The 16,570-nt window shown below is 35.4% G+C and overlaps 1 protein-coding gene across 1 annotated transcript; it reads right to left on the bottom strand.

Annotated features, from left to right (window-relative positions):
• Positions 1-785: 785 nt before the first annotated feature.
• Positions 786-10,533, bottom strand: LOC120349503 (prolyl 4-hydroxylase subunit alpha-2-like). The gene is made up of 4 exons (XM_039419856.1): positions 10,443-10,533; positions 9,002-9,129; positions 4,702-4,813; positions 786-1,130 (listed from the first exon to the last, which is right to left on the bottom strand). Exons 1-4 carry the CDS (start codon positions 10,527-10,529, stop codon positions 891-893), a joined length of 567 nt encoding a protein of 188 aa, XP_039275790.1. The 5' UTR covers positions 10,530-10,533; the 3' UTR covers positions 786-890.
• Between the last annotated feature and the right edge of the window lie 6,037 nt (positions 10,534-16,570).

The raw sequence follows: 16,570 nt of genomic DNA, 5'->3' as shown, positions 1-16,570 counted from the left end.
GCAAAGAAAGTAAAAATATATACATAAACTAGCCGTAAGGCTCGCTTCGCTCGCCATATCCGTCTAGCCAGGGGGCTCCGCCCCCTGGACCCCCGACGGGATCGTCCAAAATTGAGATCACCGGGCTCGCTTCGCTCGCCTGCATGTAGACCTCAGCGGAACCTCTGTACTGAATTTGAACGTATTATGTCAATTTGATCTCGAAATACTCCTGTTACTATATTGGCGTATCTTTGGCGAACAAAATTCTTCCACCCCAGCTAAACCTGTGTACTGAATTTTTTTAAATATATTTCCATCAATTATTGAAAAAGGTGAGGAAACGCAGAAAAGCTGAGAAAACGCTAATTTTGGCTAACTGGATAAATTGGTATTTAGGAGGTCCTGGATAAATACATTTCAATCTTCAACTTGGTGCCAACCTAACAAAGTCAACTCAACTTAATGCCAACCTGACAAAATTTTTAATTTAGTTACCAGAACAACTGTTTCGAAGAGGTACTCTCTCTAGATTATAATTCTATATTAACATATGGTATGGACATTTCAATTATTATAATTTTAAGATATTGGAATAAGAAGAATATACATGCTAAAAGAACTTTAAACCCTTAAAACCACCCTTAGAGTTAAAATATCGCCAAAAGATTTCTTAGTGCGCCTCTAAAGGGCCAACTGAACATACCTACCAAATTTGAACGTTTTTGGTCCGGTAGATTTTTAGTTCTGCGAGTGAGTGAGTGAGTCAGTCAGTGAGAGAGTGCCATTTCGCTTTTATATGTATAGATTGCTCGCTCAATAATATAATAGGATTTTGAACTTATAAAGAATACTATTGTTCTTTTAAATTACAAAACAAATTTAATTAAACCCTGCCACGCTATTCGTCATTACATTAAAATTGACAGTTTTACCGATAAATAATCATGGTGTGCTTCGTAGTATCCACCAATGCCGTAGTTAGTCACGTGCAGTGACTCAGCATAAGACATATCAAGTGACGTCATGTACTCGACACGCTTGCTCAGTCGCTCAATGGATGGGTGGTCATCATCATACAGCCACGCTCCCGCGCTGATTCGATACAATGCCACCGTATTCGAAGCCTTGTTGAGATTCATCACCTTCAACTGCCAAGGATAAAGTGTATCTCATAGAATTGTGTTGTTGGAGATTCATACGGTATTAGACCTATTACAAATTATGGACCCATTTTTGAAAATTCATATTTTCCAGAGTACCTATACTCATCTAAAACCTCCAGATCAGCTCTAATGTTTTGACTATATATGTGACCTGACTGCTAGGTATAATGGTCCCCAAAATGAATAATATCACTTTAACCGAAACACCGGTCTGTGAGACCAGAGGCAAATTTATTTTTCCTCCACCTACTGTCTAAAGTACTTACTTTACTCCTTGAAACATAATACTAAAGTGTCACTTTTCAGCTCTCGGTAGTAAAAACAGAAAAACTCCCTAGGGAGGAAAAGTGACTCCATTTAAATAACATGGGAAGCATCTCTATTTAAAAAACTTAATTTTAATAGGCTAGAAGGTCTAAGCTCAGATGAGAAAGCATAATAGAGGTGTCTGTCATTGAGTCAACTGAATTCAATACCACAACCAGAAATTTGATCAACTCATGAAATACATGTTTGTATGATATTATATTCTTAATATTAGTAGACAATAAAAATTTATACAATTATTTTTAAAATATTTTATTCTATTCAAAATACAAACCAACAAATATTTTTGATCTGCATTTCAAATCTGAAACGCGTGATCTGGAGTCAGCCATTTTTGGTAGCCTCCCAGCTGATATAATTGTTACAACTTTTGCCGATAGATAGCGCAATCGGCAGTGCCAATCAGATGATCGGTTGTTAGGTTTTAGATTTTAGGTTATGTTGTTAGGAAACATTGCCACCAATATGTAAGTTACTGTATTAAAATGATTTTATTTGAAGTTTCTATAAAAAAATGTAGATGGAGGAAAAATGTTGTGTACATCACGAGCGAAAAGTACTTTTTCTCCCTCAGGAAAATTGTTGCCCTCGGCTTCGCCTCGGGCTTCAAACTTTTTCCCACAGGGAGAAAAAGTCGTACTTTTCACTCTAGATATACAAATAACTATTTTCTATAGTGGCAAAATTGCTGCCCGCTCTAATACCTTCTCCCCCACTATTCCTCAACATTCTCCAACAATGCTCGTCAGTCCCCAACTCACGGTTATCAAGTAAACATCAATCTATCTAAAACGTACCAGTCTCAGCTACCGGATCTTTCGGATAACGTTCATTTTTTACTGGTCTAGAATACCGGATGTTTCAACTAACATATATTTTGAGCATTAAATTTTTTTTCTAATGTTTTTCTCTTCATTATTCCGGTATTTTATTGACATGTTTTATTTTTAAAACTAATTTTTGTAATTAAGAAAACGTTGGTTTAGGGAAATTGATACCAATGGATGAGTTATCAACCATACAAGCCCCAGCCTTTGGAACTTGTATCAATAGGATGCTTCACAATGAAGTGTCACAAAATAAACATTCACTTGACGAAATAGATGATTCCGACCACTATAGTTATTTATGAACTTTTCTTGCCAATAAAATAACTGGAGGCTGAAAACGTTTGCTCAAACAAGTTTCTTGGTAACAATGAAAAACATTATTATTTAATGATAACCTTTCAGTTTTGCTATAAAGCCTATATTGATAGAATTTTTCTCCATGATTATTGTTCTGAGTAGTAACTGATAGTATATCTTACACGGATTTTTGTATTGTGTGTGTTCTTACATTCAACATTATACATTTATTACATATCAATGTTTCCAAATTTTTTCTATTCTCCCATCACTTAATTTGCAACTGAAATCTATATTATACTTTACTATAATTGAAATTTACCAATGAAAAATATTAAATTCATATTTAGTATAAAATATATCAAATATAACACTTTAAGCAAGACCAGATGTTTCGGTTTAGGTCAGTTCTGACCTTGTTTCGGTTAGAGTGATATTTCAATTTCAATTTATTCCAGACAACTTATTTAAAAAAGTATTTCAAGTCTAGTATGAGTTGGATGATGATGATGACAGTAATAAATGGAGGTAATAAAAACTTTGAAATTTTCACTTTCAAATATCGGGGCACCGAGCTTCGCTCGTTATTTTTATTTATTGATAAACAGAACACAATGCTCTAAAATGATTGTGTTCATATTTCACAGCTGGCTATATGTCATCTTATGAATTTCGGGGATGCGATATTTTGATTTTTCACATACTCACTCGCTCACTCACTATTTTACTATCCACAGCTGTTTCAGCCAAGGATGAATCCTTTTAATGTCGTTCAGCGAGTTTTCCCAAGGATGGGACCTAGTGCAATCGAATCTTTATATCATAAACCTACTATGTTACAAATTTCGTGAAAATCGTTAGAGCCGTTTTCGAGATCCGTTAAACATAAATAACCAGATATATAAATACAGAAATTGCTCGCTTAATATAATAGGATTTGTATAAAGATTGTTAATTTAAAATACGTACTTTCATAAATTAATATGAATTTCCAAAAATCGGTCCATATCATTCAGAATTATTTCATTATCTAATGAATAGATAAACAAAATTACAATATATGAATGGAAAACAGCTAGGTCATAGCCCAAAAACTTCTTCTCTTCCTAAATTTTGTCAAATAAAATGCTAAGTGGGATCAAGTTCATATTAAAGCTGTGAGGTCAGTTGACGGCTTAAATTATATAATTCAGGCGAGGTGGAACTTTCGCCAGGGACTCCACACCTATAAAAGCCATGTGAATAGATAATCTCAAGCACACATTATTATTGTCATATATTATTGTCTGACATTATCATTGTCTTAGCAATTGATGGCATTCACACAAGTGTTCGAAAATAATTTAGCATGTAAATTCCTGACAAAACTTAGTGTTAATCTAGCCTATAATAGTATAGGTACTTCTTACAACTTATTCTATATATAAAAAATGAATGTCTGTTTGTGTGTTAGTTTGTAAATTTGTTTGTTCCCTATAGACTCGAACTTGACAGAACGGCATGAAACTTTGGGAATATGTTGTGTGAATATTGGGGATGGTTTCTGACCAGAAATTTTAATAGATCGAGGGGCTAATAATATTTATATAATAATCCATTTTACAGACCTATGTTTTCTAAATTGTCGGCCGAGCGGCTAACGTAGAACGGGAAGATCATCATGATTAATTCAAGATCATGTTGTGATAATATGATTCAGCATCTTACCAGCTGTAATAAACACGTCACTCTGTGATAAAATTGTTTCCTGGAATTAAAACGGTAGTTTTGAGCACAGGAAGTCCGTGTATTGAGATGTGAATGAAAATATTGATTGTCAGATAAATTTCATGATTCACCAAATAAAGTCAAGTGTGACATGAGATACATTGACTTTTTGGCGGTACGAAGTTCGCCGGGTAAGCTAGTTCTAAATAAAAGATAAATAGAAAAACTATGATAGAATGGAAAAATTTCAAAAATGATGTTTCCATGAATTCTATTAACATAATATCGGCCAATAGGCGATAATTCAAAGCAACTGTATAGCTTTACTTATATATTGAATTTAAAGACAGTAAAACTCAATTGTTTCATAGAATATTGTGCTTATAATAACTCACCTTGGGTAAAGCCATTTTCTTAAGTAGCTCTATTTCGCTGTCGTAGATGACGTCACGATATAGCACAATTCTTGGCTCCAGATAGGCTTCTTCGTCTTTCAACGGCCCAATCCTGAAGATGGATAAAGCTATTATTATTATTATATCATCAATATGCCGGATACAGTAGGATAATTCAACATTGTACAAATTAATGGATTAAAATGATACATTTTTTTGGTCGTACATATACTTATCATAGTGAGATTTACGTTATATAAGTCATGGAAAAGATAGGACGGCATAATGCCGCAAAAGTTTATTTTCCAAGTCACCTTTGATTGATAGGCCAAGCTGTGATTCAAGATATCCCGCGTTATATTTGATGTGATATAATATTAATTGTTGATTCTTGATAAAAATTATGATCAATTCTATCTGAAGAATATTCTTTTTGTTTAAATAGAGTAGAATATACTGTAGTTCTGTGAACAGTAGACCTCACGCAGTTTTCTCATCCACAAGTATCTGATGTCACCTGTTCTAGTTGATTCAGTTGAATCACAATTCACAGTTTAATCATAATTTACTCTTAAATACTGTTATTTGTTTTCTCCACGATCAAAAACTCACTTATGTTAATAAACTCAGTTCACGTTTGAATTTTTTATGATGATTTATCCAGTGTCGTGATAATATTTCCATCTGATAAAAGAGTTTTTGTCATAGTCATTCGATTTCAGCTGTTTTACATCCATGAAATCAAGTCGGTAAACAGCTGATTGTAGAACAAATAAACATAAATGATCCTCATTACAGTACCGTATACTATAGCCTACTGTAATAAAATCTTATGTTTTCTTTACAGTCGAGTATGTTTCCTATATATAGTTCCGAATTAGGAACGGCAAAACTGGTACGAAAACCGCCTTTTAGCGCTTCAGGTGGAAATTTTCAACTACAATCAAGAAATTCCTGATTCGAAACTTGTAAACTAGGTTATGTTTATAGAATGCATGTAGTAATGTCAATACAAGCAGTAATGTTTTCTGTTTCTCAATTATTCTTTTCTATATTACTATGACAAAAAATAGAGTAAGTTACTTGGACGTGAATGTCTTTTGCAGTGCTCGAATGAAATTCTAGTCTCGGCTAACGCCTCGACTAGAAACATCATCTCGCCTGCAAAAGGCCTCTTCCCATCCTTGTGACTTAAGATACTATATTCTCAACTATTATAAAATTAATTTCTTCAGCATTGCTCAGTTCATTTTAAATAATTTTATTTTATTTTCAATCACCTATTAAATTTGTTTTTCAAATGTGAGAATATTGATACTGATGGGCACGCATCATAAAAAATATTGAAACCCTACCTTATAGAAATAGACACGCCCGACATCTGTGTAATGCATGCAATTAATAATCCACTTGTCAGCTGATTGATTATGAATAATTCTATAGTCTGATTGATCCTATCTTCAAAGTAGATGATATATAGTGATATCAGAGTATGGAGGAATACCTTTTCTTTTCATATTATCCTTAAAATGCAAAATTTCAGAAAACGTGCAGTTGAAAAAGGAATATTCCTGCCAAATCTCATCGAATTCTATCAACGCGTTTGGCCGTAATCGCGTTACTGCAGACAGACAAAAGCAAATCGAGTTGAAACATAGACCTCACTACGCTCGGTCAATAATTCATACTTGTCGGAGGTAGAACGAGCAGATCATTTAAAATTGGACAAGGAGTAAGATAGGGAGACGCACCATCAGCACTGCTTTTTAACCTAGCTCTGCATAAAGTGGTGGAAAAACTTAATTTGACAGAGAATATCATTTTCAAATCCAAGCAAGGACTAACCTATGCTGACGACATTGTATTAGTGGCTCTGAAGGAAATGTTCCTCACAGAAGAGAAGGAAGGGCTAGAGATAGGACTTAGTATCAGCACCAACTAAACCAAGTACATGAAAGTTACTTCATCTCTGACAAGGAGAACGAATGAGGATTTTGAAGTTGGCGAATATACATTTGAAAATGTAGATAAATTTATATATCTCGGCACAGAGCTCAATGTGGGTAACAACCTCAGCAGTAATAATAATAATATCGAGTGACCTGGCTGGCTCAGGTCTGGTGTCAGAGTTTTCAGGTCGCAACTGATCAATTTCAGGGCCTCTGACATGACCTAACGACTGCTTTTTAGGCAGCCGGGACCGACGGCTTAACGTATCCATCCGAAACACGGGAGTGGCCCGAGATAAATGTCTTGCCCGGGCCGGGATTTGAACCCGGGCCTCTGAATCATGAAGCCAGCATCTGATCCACTCGACCACGGCCACACCTCAGCAGTGAAATTAGAAGAAGGCAACAGAGCATTATGCAAACAAAAATATGATGAAATCTAACTTATATCAAGGTGGACTAAAATGAAAATTTACCAAACTCAGATAAGACCAGTAGTAACATATGGCTGTGAAACATGGGTTCTTAGTTCACAAAACATAATTGCTTCGAGGATCTTCGAAAGGAAAATTCTGAGAAGAATACATGGTACAATATATGAAGAAGGAGAATGGAGAATAAGGATCAATGCAGAAGTCAATACCATCTTGCAAGGGGAAGATTGGTAAGATATTCTTCTAGTCTAGAAGAATAGCGGCTGGGCCATGTACAACGAATGGAGCAAACCAGAAACAGAAACAGATGCTTGCTGGACGGATGGGAGGAACAGGAGAAGAGATCGCCTCAAAACCCGCTGGCTTCAAGAAGATGGAGAAAGATCTGGCGTGCTTGGAGAGAGAAATTGGAGGAGGCGCAGGTGATAGATATGATTGGAGGCAAATTGTTGAGGAGGCCAAGGTCCACGTAGGGCTGTAGCGCTTTGTAAGTAATTGATAATTCATATTTTTGAAGAATTAATAATAATTTCCAACAATCATTTATATTATATAAAAAACTTACACTAGACACAGGAATGTTGTGAACTTTTCCATATTAAGGTGGCATAAAAAAATGTTGTTAATTCTATATGAGTATGATTGAAAATATTTTGGAACACTAGTTCATTAAATTTTTACTTAGTTTCAAACAATTTGGTACCAGCGGAGTTGAAAGGATACAAGCTATCTGCTTAGAATCTACATAGTTGCCTAGTAAATTACCTAATTATGTTCTTAATATTGTTTTTGTGATTGGGCACCCGCCGAAAAACCTACAGGTTTGGCAGGACCCTAAATTGTTTTTTTTTTTTGAAATTGTGAATAAAATTTGATTTGAATTTTTGAATAATCTAAATATCGGGGACCGAGCTTCGCTCTGGAGTACAAAAGCATAAACAATTTATTACGAAAGAAGAAATTATAATAACATTCATACAGAAATGTTCTATCTAATCACAGTAAATTGAGATTGATTCCCAGAGGAATGCAAAAATTTCCCTCACAAAGGCCCAGTTGCACAAAAGCCGGTTAAATTTTAATCCTGATTAACTTCACGTGAACCAAATCAGAGAAAACCATTTAAAAAAGATGGATCTACTGGAATTAATCAGGATTGAAAATAACCGGCTTTTTTGCAACCGGCACTAAGTACCTGATTGAATGATTACAAAATTTCAACTGCTGAATCATAATTCTGACTCAGTCCCACACACATGAAATCGCTCACTCACTCTTCCATCACCAACAGACGACGAATTAATTATTCGTTAAACTGATTAACTCAGCGGTCAGGGTTTTGCCCTTGCTGGGTGGTGCCATCCATGTAATTTTAATTTATTTGTAAAATAGCATAATATTATAATCTAGAATATTTATTTTGTAAGTTTTTTATTTTGTATTTTGTTTATGGACAATAAAGATGTTTAAAAAAAAATTATTATCATCTGTTTTTCCAAGATGATTAATAATTATCCTTTTAATGTTCTTCAGCGAGTTTTCTCAGTGATGAGACCTAGTGCATCGAATCTTCATATTATAACCTACTATGTCCTGAATTTCGTAAGAATCGTTAGAGCCGTTTTCGAGATCCGGTGAAATACAAACATCTAAACATGTAAACATATAAACAGAAGTTGCTCGTTTAATACTATAGGATTAAAGACAAAAAAGAAACCAATGTTAATCAGGTGCTGACTCTATGACACGAATCTTGCTCTAGAATAGAAGGCTAATGTTTTTCGAAGTTTTTATAGACAATATTGATCATTAAAGTTTGAAATGTTTATTATAAAACGAAAATCCAAAGTTTTATCGATTAGCATTTGAATAAATTCAATTTCTATTTGGAATTTTATAAACTTTGAAAGTTCTCACCTTAGGAAAGGCACATTTCGGTGAACATAGCGGCACTTGAGTTGGGCAAGTTCTTGATGAGTGAGAGAGAGATCGTTGCGACACAGTTTCTTGTAGACTGCTCGTATAGGTTCCCATTGTTCTGCCACCTACAGGCCACAAACACAAACACTAACAGGTAACTCATGCTCCGCAAAAGGGTCTAATTGAAAACTTGACTAACTAAAAACTTGACCAACTGTAATCTTAAAGAATTTAAAATAGACATATTTTATTTATTTATTCTATTTATTTATATTTTTTACAAGAAACACTGACTTGAAACACTATGTAACCATCATCCGTAAATTAAAAAAAAAAAAATGGCCATCGTTTGGTGGCAGGCATTAATATTCCAAACGTGGACTATTTTACACCGGAACTGTGATTTCGACATACTGACCCTCTCAAACAGCTGAAAGGTAATTTTTTCCTTAGTGGAAATTCCTATAAAAGTCTACCATCTACAGCGTCCATTTTTTTCTAGGCTCAGGACCGGTAGTACTGTTATATAAAAAATCTGGTGTGGCGCACTCACACAACTTTCCTTGCCGTTATGAAAATTGATCACCTGACGCTAGTGTTCACGCGCATCTCAAGTCTACTTATAAACAAAGATCTGAGCCAGCTGGTGACAGGACAATAACGCTGGAGACATACGAGGTCTGCTATTTCTTCATAGTGAATCATTTAATAGAATCAACAGTTTGCAATTGGATAATCACATTTTCTCGAATTTTGAGCTTATTTTTTTTTTAATTTTAGGTGGAAATGTTACTGAACATTAATTGTAGAGATGTTCATGCTCAATCTTTTTCACTCGAATTTTTTGTTTTAATTGCATCTGAAGCCTGATAATTGAGAGTCTAAAATCAAACTTTGCATAGATGGGATGAGCTCCTGAAATTTTTACAGATATGGGACTTGTGGCAGTTGATAGAGCTTATCAATAACTATTAATTTGATAAAAATCGTTGGAGCCGTTTTCGAGAAAATCGTGCAAAACCCTGTTTTTGACAACATTTTTGCCATTTTAGCCGCCATCTTGAATCGCATTTGATCGAAATTGTTCGTGTCGGATCCTTATAGTGTAAGGACCTTAAGTTCCAAATTTCAAGTCATTCCGTTAATTGGGAGATGAGATATCGTGTACACAGACACACATACACTCATACACACACACACACATACAGACCAATACCCAAAAACCACTTTTTTGGGCTCAGGGGACCTTGAAACGTATAGAAATTTGGAAATTGGGGTACCTTAATTTTTTTCGGAAAGCAATACTTTCCTTACCTATGGTAATAGAGCAAGGAAAGTAAAAACCTGGTGAAAACTGACATCAGATTATATTAATACGTTTAGATCCTTATCAAAAGATCAGCTGTACAACTATTGATAGATGGTGGAATATACCAGCCTTATGTTTGTTTTCGAGGGCTGCTTTGAAGAAGGTGAAGTTGCTGGGGTCATTTGGCTGATGCAGAGTCGGCACTATTGTCACCATTTCATAGTCTAACAAAACAAACACATTAAATTAAATCTAATGAAATAAATTAAAATACAAGCATTGACTTCCCCAAAATACAAGCACTTTCATACAATTATTGAAATAATGTCAACTCAAGTGCAGAGCGTGTCTTCCCTATGAAATAAAACAAACACATTGGATACAATTTAATAAAAAATAATGCCAGAATGCAATCTCAGTCTTGCCTGAAAATAAATACATTCATACAATTTATTGAAAAAATGTGGAAATAGAATGTTGACTATCAAAGTATTGATAGAATAATGTCGAAAGTATGCAATGTGTAGTATCCTACTCCTACTTAACACACCATCAAAAATAAAACCATTGTTGGGGATCCATATCACAGTCATACATATGTAGGCCTATATGAATACGTATAATTATATATACGTATATTAATATACGTATAATACGTATATAAATTGTATATTCAGCTGTTCTTAGTGAGAATTTGTGTGTATTTATGGCTTCAAAATTTATAAAATACTTAATCAATTCAATGTGCAGTGATAATTAAGTGTAATATTTAACTTTCGTTTGGTGTTTTAATTCTTCTAAATTTAAAATTTGCATCTCATATTTATTTTTGGACGAAAATTGAGCTTGAACTATTTACAGTAGAAACATAACCTATTTTTATGGACATGTAACATTATCAAAATTTGGGAATGGAATAGTTTTGGGCCAAGCCTGTTGTTCCTACCCAATCATATTATTTTATATGATTAGTAATATTTTATCCACGAATAAATAAATGAATAAATAATCTATATATATAAAAGCGAAATGGCACTCACTCACTCACTCATTCACTCGCAGAACTAAAAATCTACCGGACTAAAAACGTTCAAATTTGGGTCAACTGAACAGTTGGCCCTTTAGAGGCGCACTAAGAACGGATTTGGAAAAATTTCCAAAGATACGCCCAAAATCTGCGTTTTCCAGCGTTTTTTTCGCGTTTTCTCAGCTTTATCGAGAACAAATGAACAGAGAATGTTTAAATTTAGTACAAAAGCTCAGCTAGGGTGTAATAATGTTGTATTAGAAGGAATTTGCAATAACGTCAAAGATACGCCCAAAATCTGCGGTTTTTTGCGCTTTCTCAGCTTTATTGAGGAAAAATGAACAGAAAATGTTCAAATTTAGTACAGAAGCTCAGCTGGTGTGTAATAATGTTGTATTTGAAGGAATTTGCAATAACGTTAAAGATACGCCCAAATTAGCGTGTTTTTTTTGCTTTTTTCAGAAATTGTTCAAATTTAGTACAGTAGCTAAGCTAGGGTGTAATTTTTGTGTAAGAAGGAATTTGAAATAACGCCAAAGATACGCCCAAAATCTGCGTTTTTCCAGAGTTTTTTTGCGCTTTCTCAGCTTTATCGAGAACAGATGAACAGAAAATGTTCAAATTTACTACAGAAGCTCAGCTAGGGTGTAATAATGTTGTGTTGGAAGGAATTTGCAATAAATTCAAAGATATGCCCAAAATATGAATTTTCCAGCATTTTCTCAGTTCTTTCATCAATTAGAAAATTTAAACAGACAGAAAATGTTCATTAATTATTGTAGTTTGTTCCTAAGTCTAAGACAAATTGTTATTGTAATATCTTCATATATTATACGATTTCTTTTATCATAAGCTTAATTTTATATCATAATTTATCTTTTATTTCACCAGTGTTATATTATTGTTATTATTTTTGACGTGCTCATACATGTAAAGTTGTTCTGGCAATAAAGAATCTTGAATCTTGATACAGAGGTTTAGCTAGGGTCTAAAGATTTTGTGATGAGGTGACTTTAATATTTCATTAAAGATACGCCCAAAATCAGCGTTTTTCCAACGTTTTTCTCAGCTTTTCTGCGTTTTCTCAGTATTTTGACTTTCTGTTGGAATGAAGCATGCTCAAATGAAAAATGCAGGCGAGCTCGCTGATCTCATTTTTGGACGATCAGTCGGCCGCCCCTGGCTAGACGGATACGGCGAGCGAACCGAGTGTAAAATCTGACAAAGCATTTATTGGAACGGTTTCACTTGTTATTCGTTCCGCTACTACGTAGACTTCATGTCGTCATCATGTCTGTCTGTCTGCGCGCTGTGTCTTTTGTGCGTCTGCGCTGATCAGTGACGTCTCAGTCGCGGTTTTTTGCCACTGCTCTATCAGCTGGTTTTCTATACTTTTATTCGTATTTTTTCGTCGGATTGTTTGCCGTTGCAATTTTAATATTTGTGCTATTCGATTTTTTAGAATTTAATCTTGTCTTTTGGCATCTTACCTTTTAGTTATTTGCCACTTTTTCACCAAACGTTTGTGGACGTTTCACGTACGTGGCTACATTTCCGCCTTCTCGTTTTTGTTGCTAGCGTTTTTAGCTTTTCCTGTCTATCTATTCATGGAGGTCGGCGAGTGTGCTTCCTGCGCTCGGTCTACACCTTTCATCTGAATTCATCGGACTTACAAAACCTTTTTAAAGTGTGAATTATTCTTCAAATTAATTCGTTTGTTCCATTCTTCAGTGTGATTCAATTATTCATCGAGTTCTTCACTCAATTACTCTGTTAAAATTGGATAAACTTTGTCTAAAATTGCAACCGCGTGTGAGCGTTTCATCGCTATTCATTTGATCTACAAAACCTTTTTAAAGTGTGAATATTCTTCAAATTAATTCGTTTGTTCCATTCTTCAGTGTGATTCATTATTCATCGAGTTCTTCACTCAGTTACTCTGTTAAAATTGGATAAACTTTGTCTAAAATTGCAACCTCGTGTAAGCTTCAGTTGCCATTTTTCTACAATTGGCTTCACCTCGTGAACCTCAAACTTTCAAGTGCATCATCTCTACTGTTTGGAAATCAATCCAAAAATTCCACAATTTGAAGATCGGATTATTCGTTTGGAATTCTACTTGCTCCAGCCTACTTTTCCATTGGGGGATTCGCCTGCTGTAATGGACGTTTCCATGCTTGTCATCGCATGGCCTAATCACTTCATCGCTTGCTGATGTCCTGTTCCTGTTGGTATTGCGGAGTCGTTGCCTGTCTGCCTGGCCGCATCTCCTCTTCAAAATTTTATTCAGGTTATGTAAATCGTTCTTTTCAATTTTCATTTACGTATGCATCATTATTGTTTTATTAATGTCTATCTTGACATTCAACTCACTGAGGCCACTGACGCCTACTTATTATTTGATTAATGTCTATCTTGACATTCATTTCACTGAGGCCATCGACGCCTATTTATTTATTGGATTTGACAGCTACCCTTGGCTTTACAAGTGATTCACTGAGGCCACTGACGCCTACTTATTATTTTATTAATGTCTATCTTGACATTCTTTCACTGAGGCTACCGACGCCTACCTATTGTTTAGTTAATGTCTAGCTTGACATTCATTTCACTGAGGCCATCGACGCCTATTTATTTATTGGATTTGACAGCTACCCTTGGCTTTACAAGTGATTCATTGAAGGCCACTGTCGCCTATTACTCGTTCTAATTGATGTCTGTCTTGACATTCAATTCATTGAAGGCCCATGTCGCCTATATTTACCCGGATAATCTTCATTATATTTATTAGCTACCCTTAGCTTTTAAGTGTTATTCTAAGGCCAGTGACGCCTATTAACTATTTAGTTAATGTCTATCTTGACATTCATTTCACTGAGGCCATCGACGCCTATTTATTTATTGGATTTGACAGCTACCCTTGGCTTACAAGTGATTCATTGAAGGCCACTGTCGCCTATTACTCGTTCTAATTGATGTCTGTCTTGACATTCAATTCATTGAAGGCCCATGTCGCCTATATTCAACCCGGACTGTCCTCATTTGTATTTATTAGCTACCCTTAGCTCTTAAGTGATATTTTTAAGGCCAGTAACGCCTATTAATTGTTAGGTCGAAATCTATTTTGACATTCAAATCACTGAAGGCCTATGCCGCATATATTTTTTATGTATGTTATTTGCTGAGCATTTTTTACAGCTTATTGTCATTTTTAAATCATTATTATTGTACCTTAGTAATAACTTTCCTTATTGCACTCAATTTATATTCATTTCAGGTATCATTATTAATACCTTTGCATTTATTGCAATATCATTAATACCAATATCATTAATAATTTAATATCATTAATACCTTTGCAGTTATTGTCAGACCTCAATGGTCATTAATGTCATTGACCTAACTTCATTTAAATTTGTAGTTCTCTACATTATTTCACATATTATAATTTTCCCAAGATAATATTAAGCATTCACACACTTGTTTCAAATTTTCAGTACTGGCTGCAACTCAAAGCACGCTGCGACGTGTATGCACCAGCTATCAACTATCTTGTACCCTGAGAGACTGAACTGCACTGAACTGGTCACAGACGGCTATTGCGCATTGAGAAAACAACACACGGCATACCACACCGCCTTGCGAGCTCGCTACTTGACTCGCCGCACAGCAAGCTTGATACAACTTGCCTCAAACCCACAGGCGTGCCTCTCTGCGTACTGGACCAGCGCCCAAGGTTGCTTATTGGCGCAGCAATCGCATTGCTACAGTGCACTATTGTGTCATTCACTCAGTTTTTTCTGTTAATTTTTAAGCATGTCCAATCATGAGGAAGATTCACTTCCTGAGCCTTCTGCTCTTTTCAATGCAAAAGACAATTTACACCAGGAAATAGATTGGTTCATACCAGCTATAACGATTATGTTGTGGACACTGAAGCCACTTATTATCAATTATTGACTGTAAAAACGAACTAGGTTCACTTAGAATTAAGTATAATAAGATACATCAACAACTATGGAATTCAGAGTTGCAAGTGCAGGACACTTCAACTCATTTTGAGATACTCAATAAGTTTATCTCCATTACCTCTAAGGCAAACGCTGCATTAACTGCCTTTGAAAGCAGACAACGCAACAATGGGGCCACTGCTGGTGCTTCCCAGCGGCCAACATCTCAAAACGCACCTTTGGCAATTTTCAGTTGCCTCAGATACTGCTTCCACGCTTCAATGGGGGCTTTCAAAATGGCAAGCATTCTCAAGTGCTTTTACTAATATTATTGGTAATCAAGATAACATTAATGATTCATTGACATTTTTCTATCTTCGTCAATCACTCAGTGGTGAAGCTCTTGCTAGAGTGGAACACATTGAAGCTGACGAAAATGGTTTTCAGCTTGCATGGAACCTCTTAAGGGAGAGGTATGACAACAAGAGATTAATTGCTGCCAGGCACGTCACGGCAATTGAATCTCCACCTACCATAAAGCGTAACTGTCCGCATCATTACGGGCATTCATTGACTTTTGCAAGTCCCACATTACCGCGCTCGAAGCGCTTCAACTTGGAGTCCAAATCAAGGACTTGTTGTATATGCACAAAATGTTGTTGCAGTTGGATACTGCTACTGTTCGAGAATGGAAAAGAGTGTTGGTATACACGACATTCCCACCATTGATAAATTTTGGAATTTTTTGGAATCACAATGCAAATCATGGAAGCTGTTGCTTCAAGCTCAGCTAACCATCATCAAGGAAATGTACAGCAAAGTAGATCCAACTCGGTTGGTGCTCATAGCAAGCCGAAGTTCAATCAAAATCAATCGAATGTTCAAGCTAGGATGCAGGTTACTACCTCTTCTATGTCACCTTGTAGTTTTTGTAATTCTGTTGGTCATTTTCCAAATCGTTGTAATGAATTATTGAAGTTACAGGTTACTGATCGTTGGAACGCTGTCCGTGACAAAAGGTTATGTTATAATTGCCTCAAGCCTTTTGCACCCAATCATGTTTGTTCGGACAAATCATGTACACTTTGTGGCAAGAGTCACCACACTGTTCTTCACAGGTCGTATCCGTTTCCGTATCCGTATCCGTTTTGATGCGCTGGTTTTAGAAATTCATTGTAAGTGTAGCTCTGTATTTTTTAATAGTTTTTGAATAGTTTACGTAAATAGTTTCAAGAGATTTTCAGTGATATTGTATAGCAATAGTGATGTTTTACTACTTG

This window comes from Nilaparvata lugens, chromosome 1, assembly GCF_014356525.2.
Source record: "Nilaparvata lugens isolate BPH chromosome 1, ASM1435652v1, whole genome shotgun sequence".
Lineage (NCBI taxonomy): Eukaryota > Metazoa > Arthropoda > Insecta > Hemiptera > Delphacidae > Nilaparvata > Nilaparvata lugens.
This window is presented reverse-complemented; position numbering and strand designations above follow the sequence as displayed.

Bases quoted from the DNA above. Each gene is read 5' to 3' on its own strand.
- LOC120349503 (XM_039419856.1), bottom strand. From the start codon at position 10,529: ATGGTGACAATAGTGCCGACTCTGCATCAGCCAAATGACCCCAGCAAC. The intron at 9,130-10,442 runs GCTGGTATATTC...TGTGGCCTGTAG, and splicing joins CCCTCGAAAACAAACATAAG to GTGGCAGAACAATGGGAACC. The intron at 4,814-9,001 runs GTGAGAACTTTC...ATCCATCTTCAG, and splicing joins CGAAATGTGCCTTTCCTAAG to GATTGGGCCGTTGAAAGACG.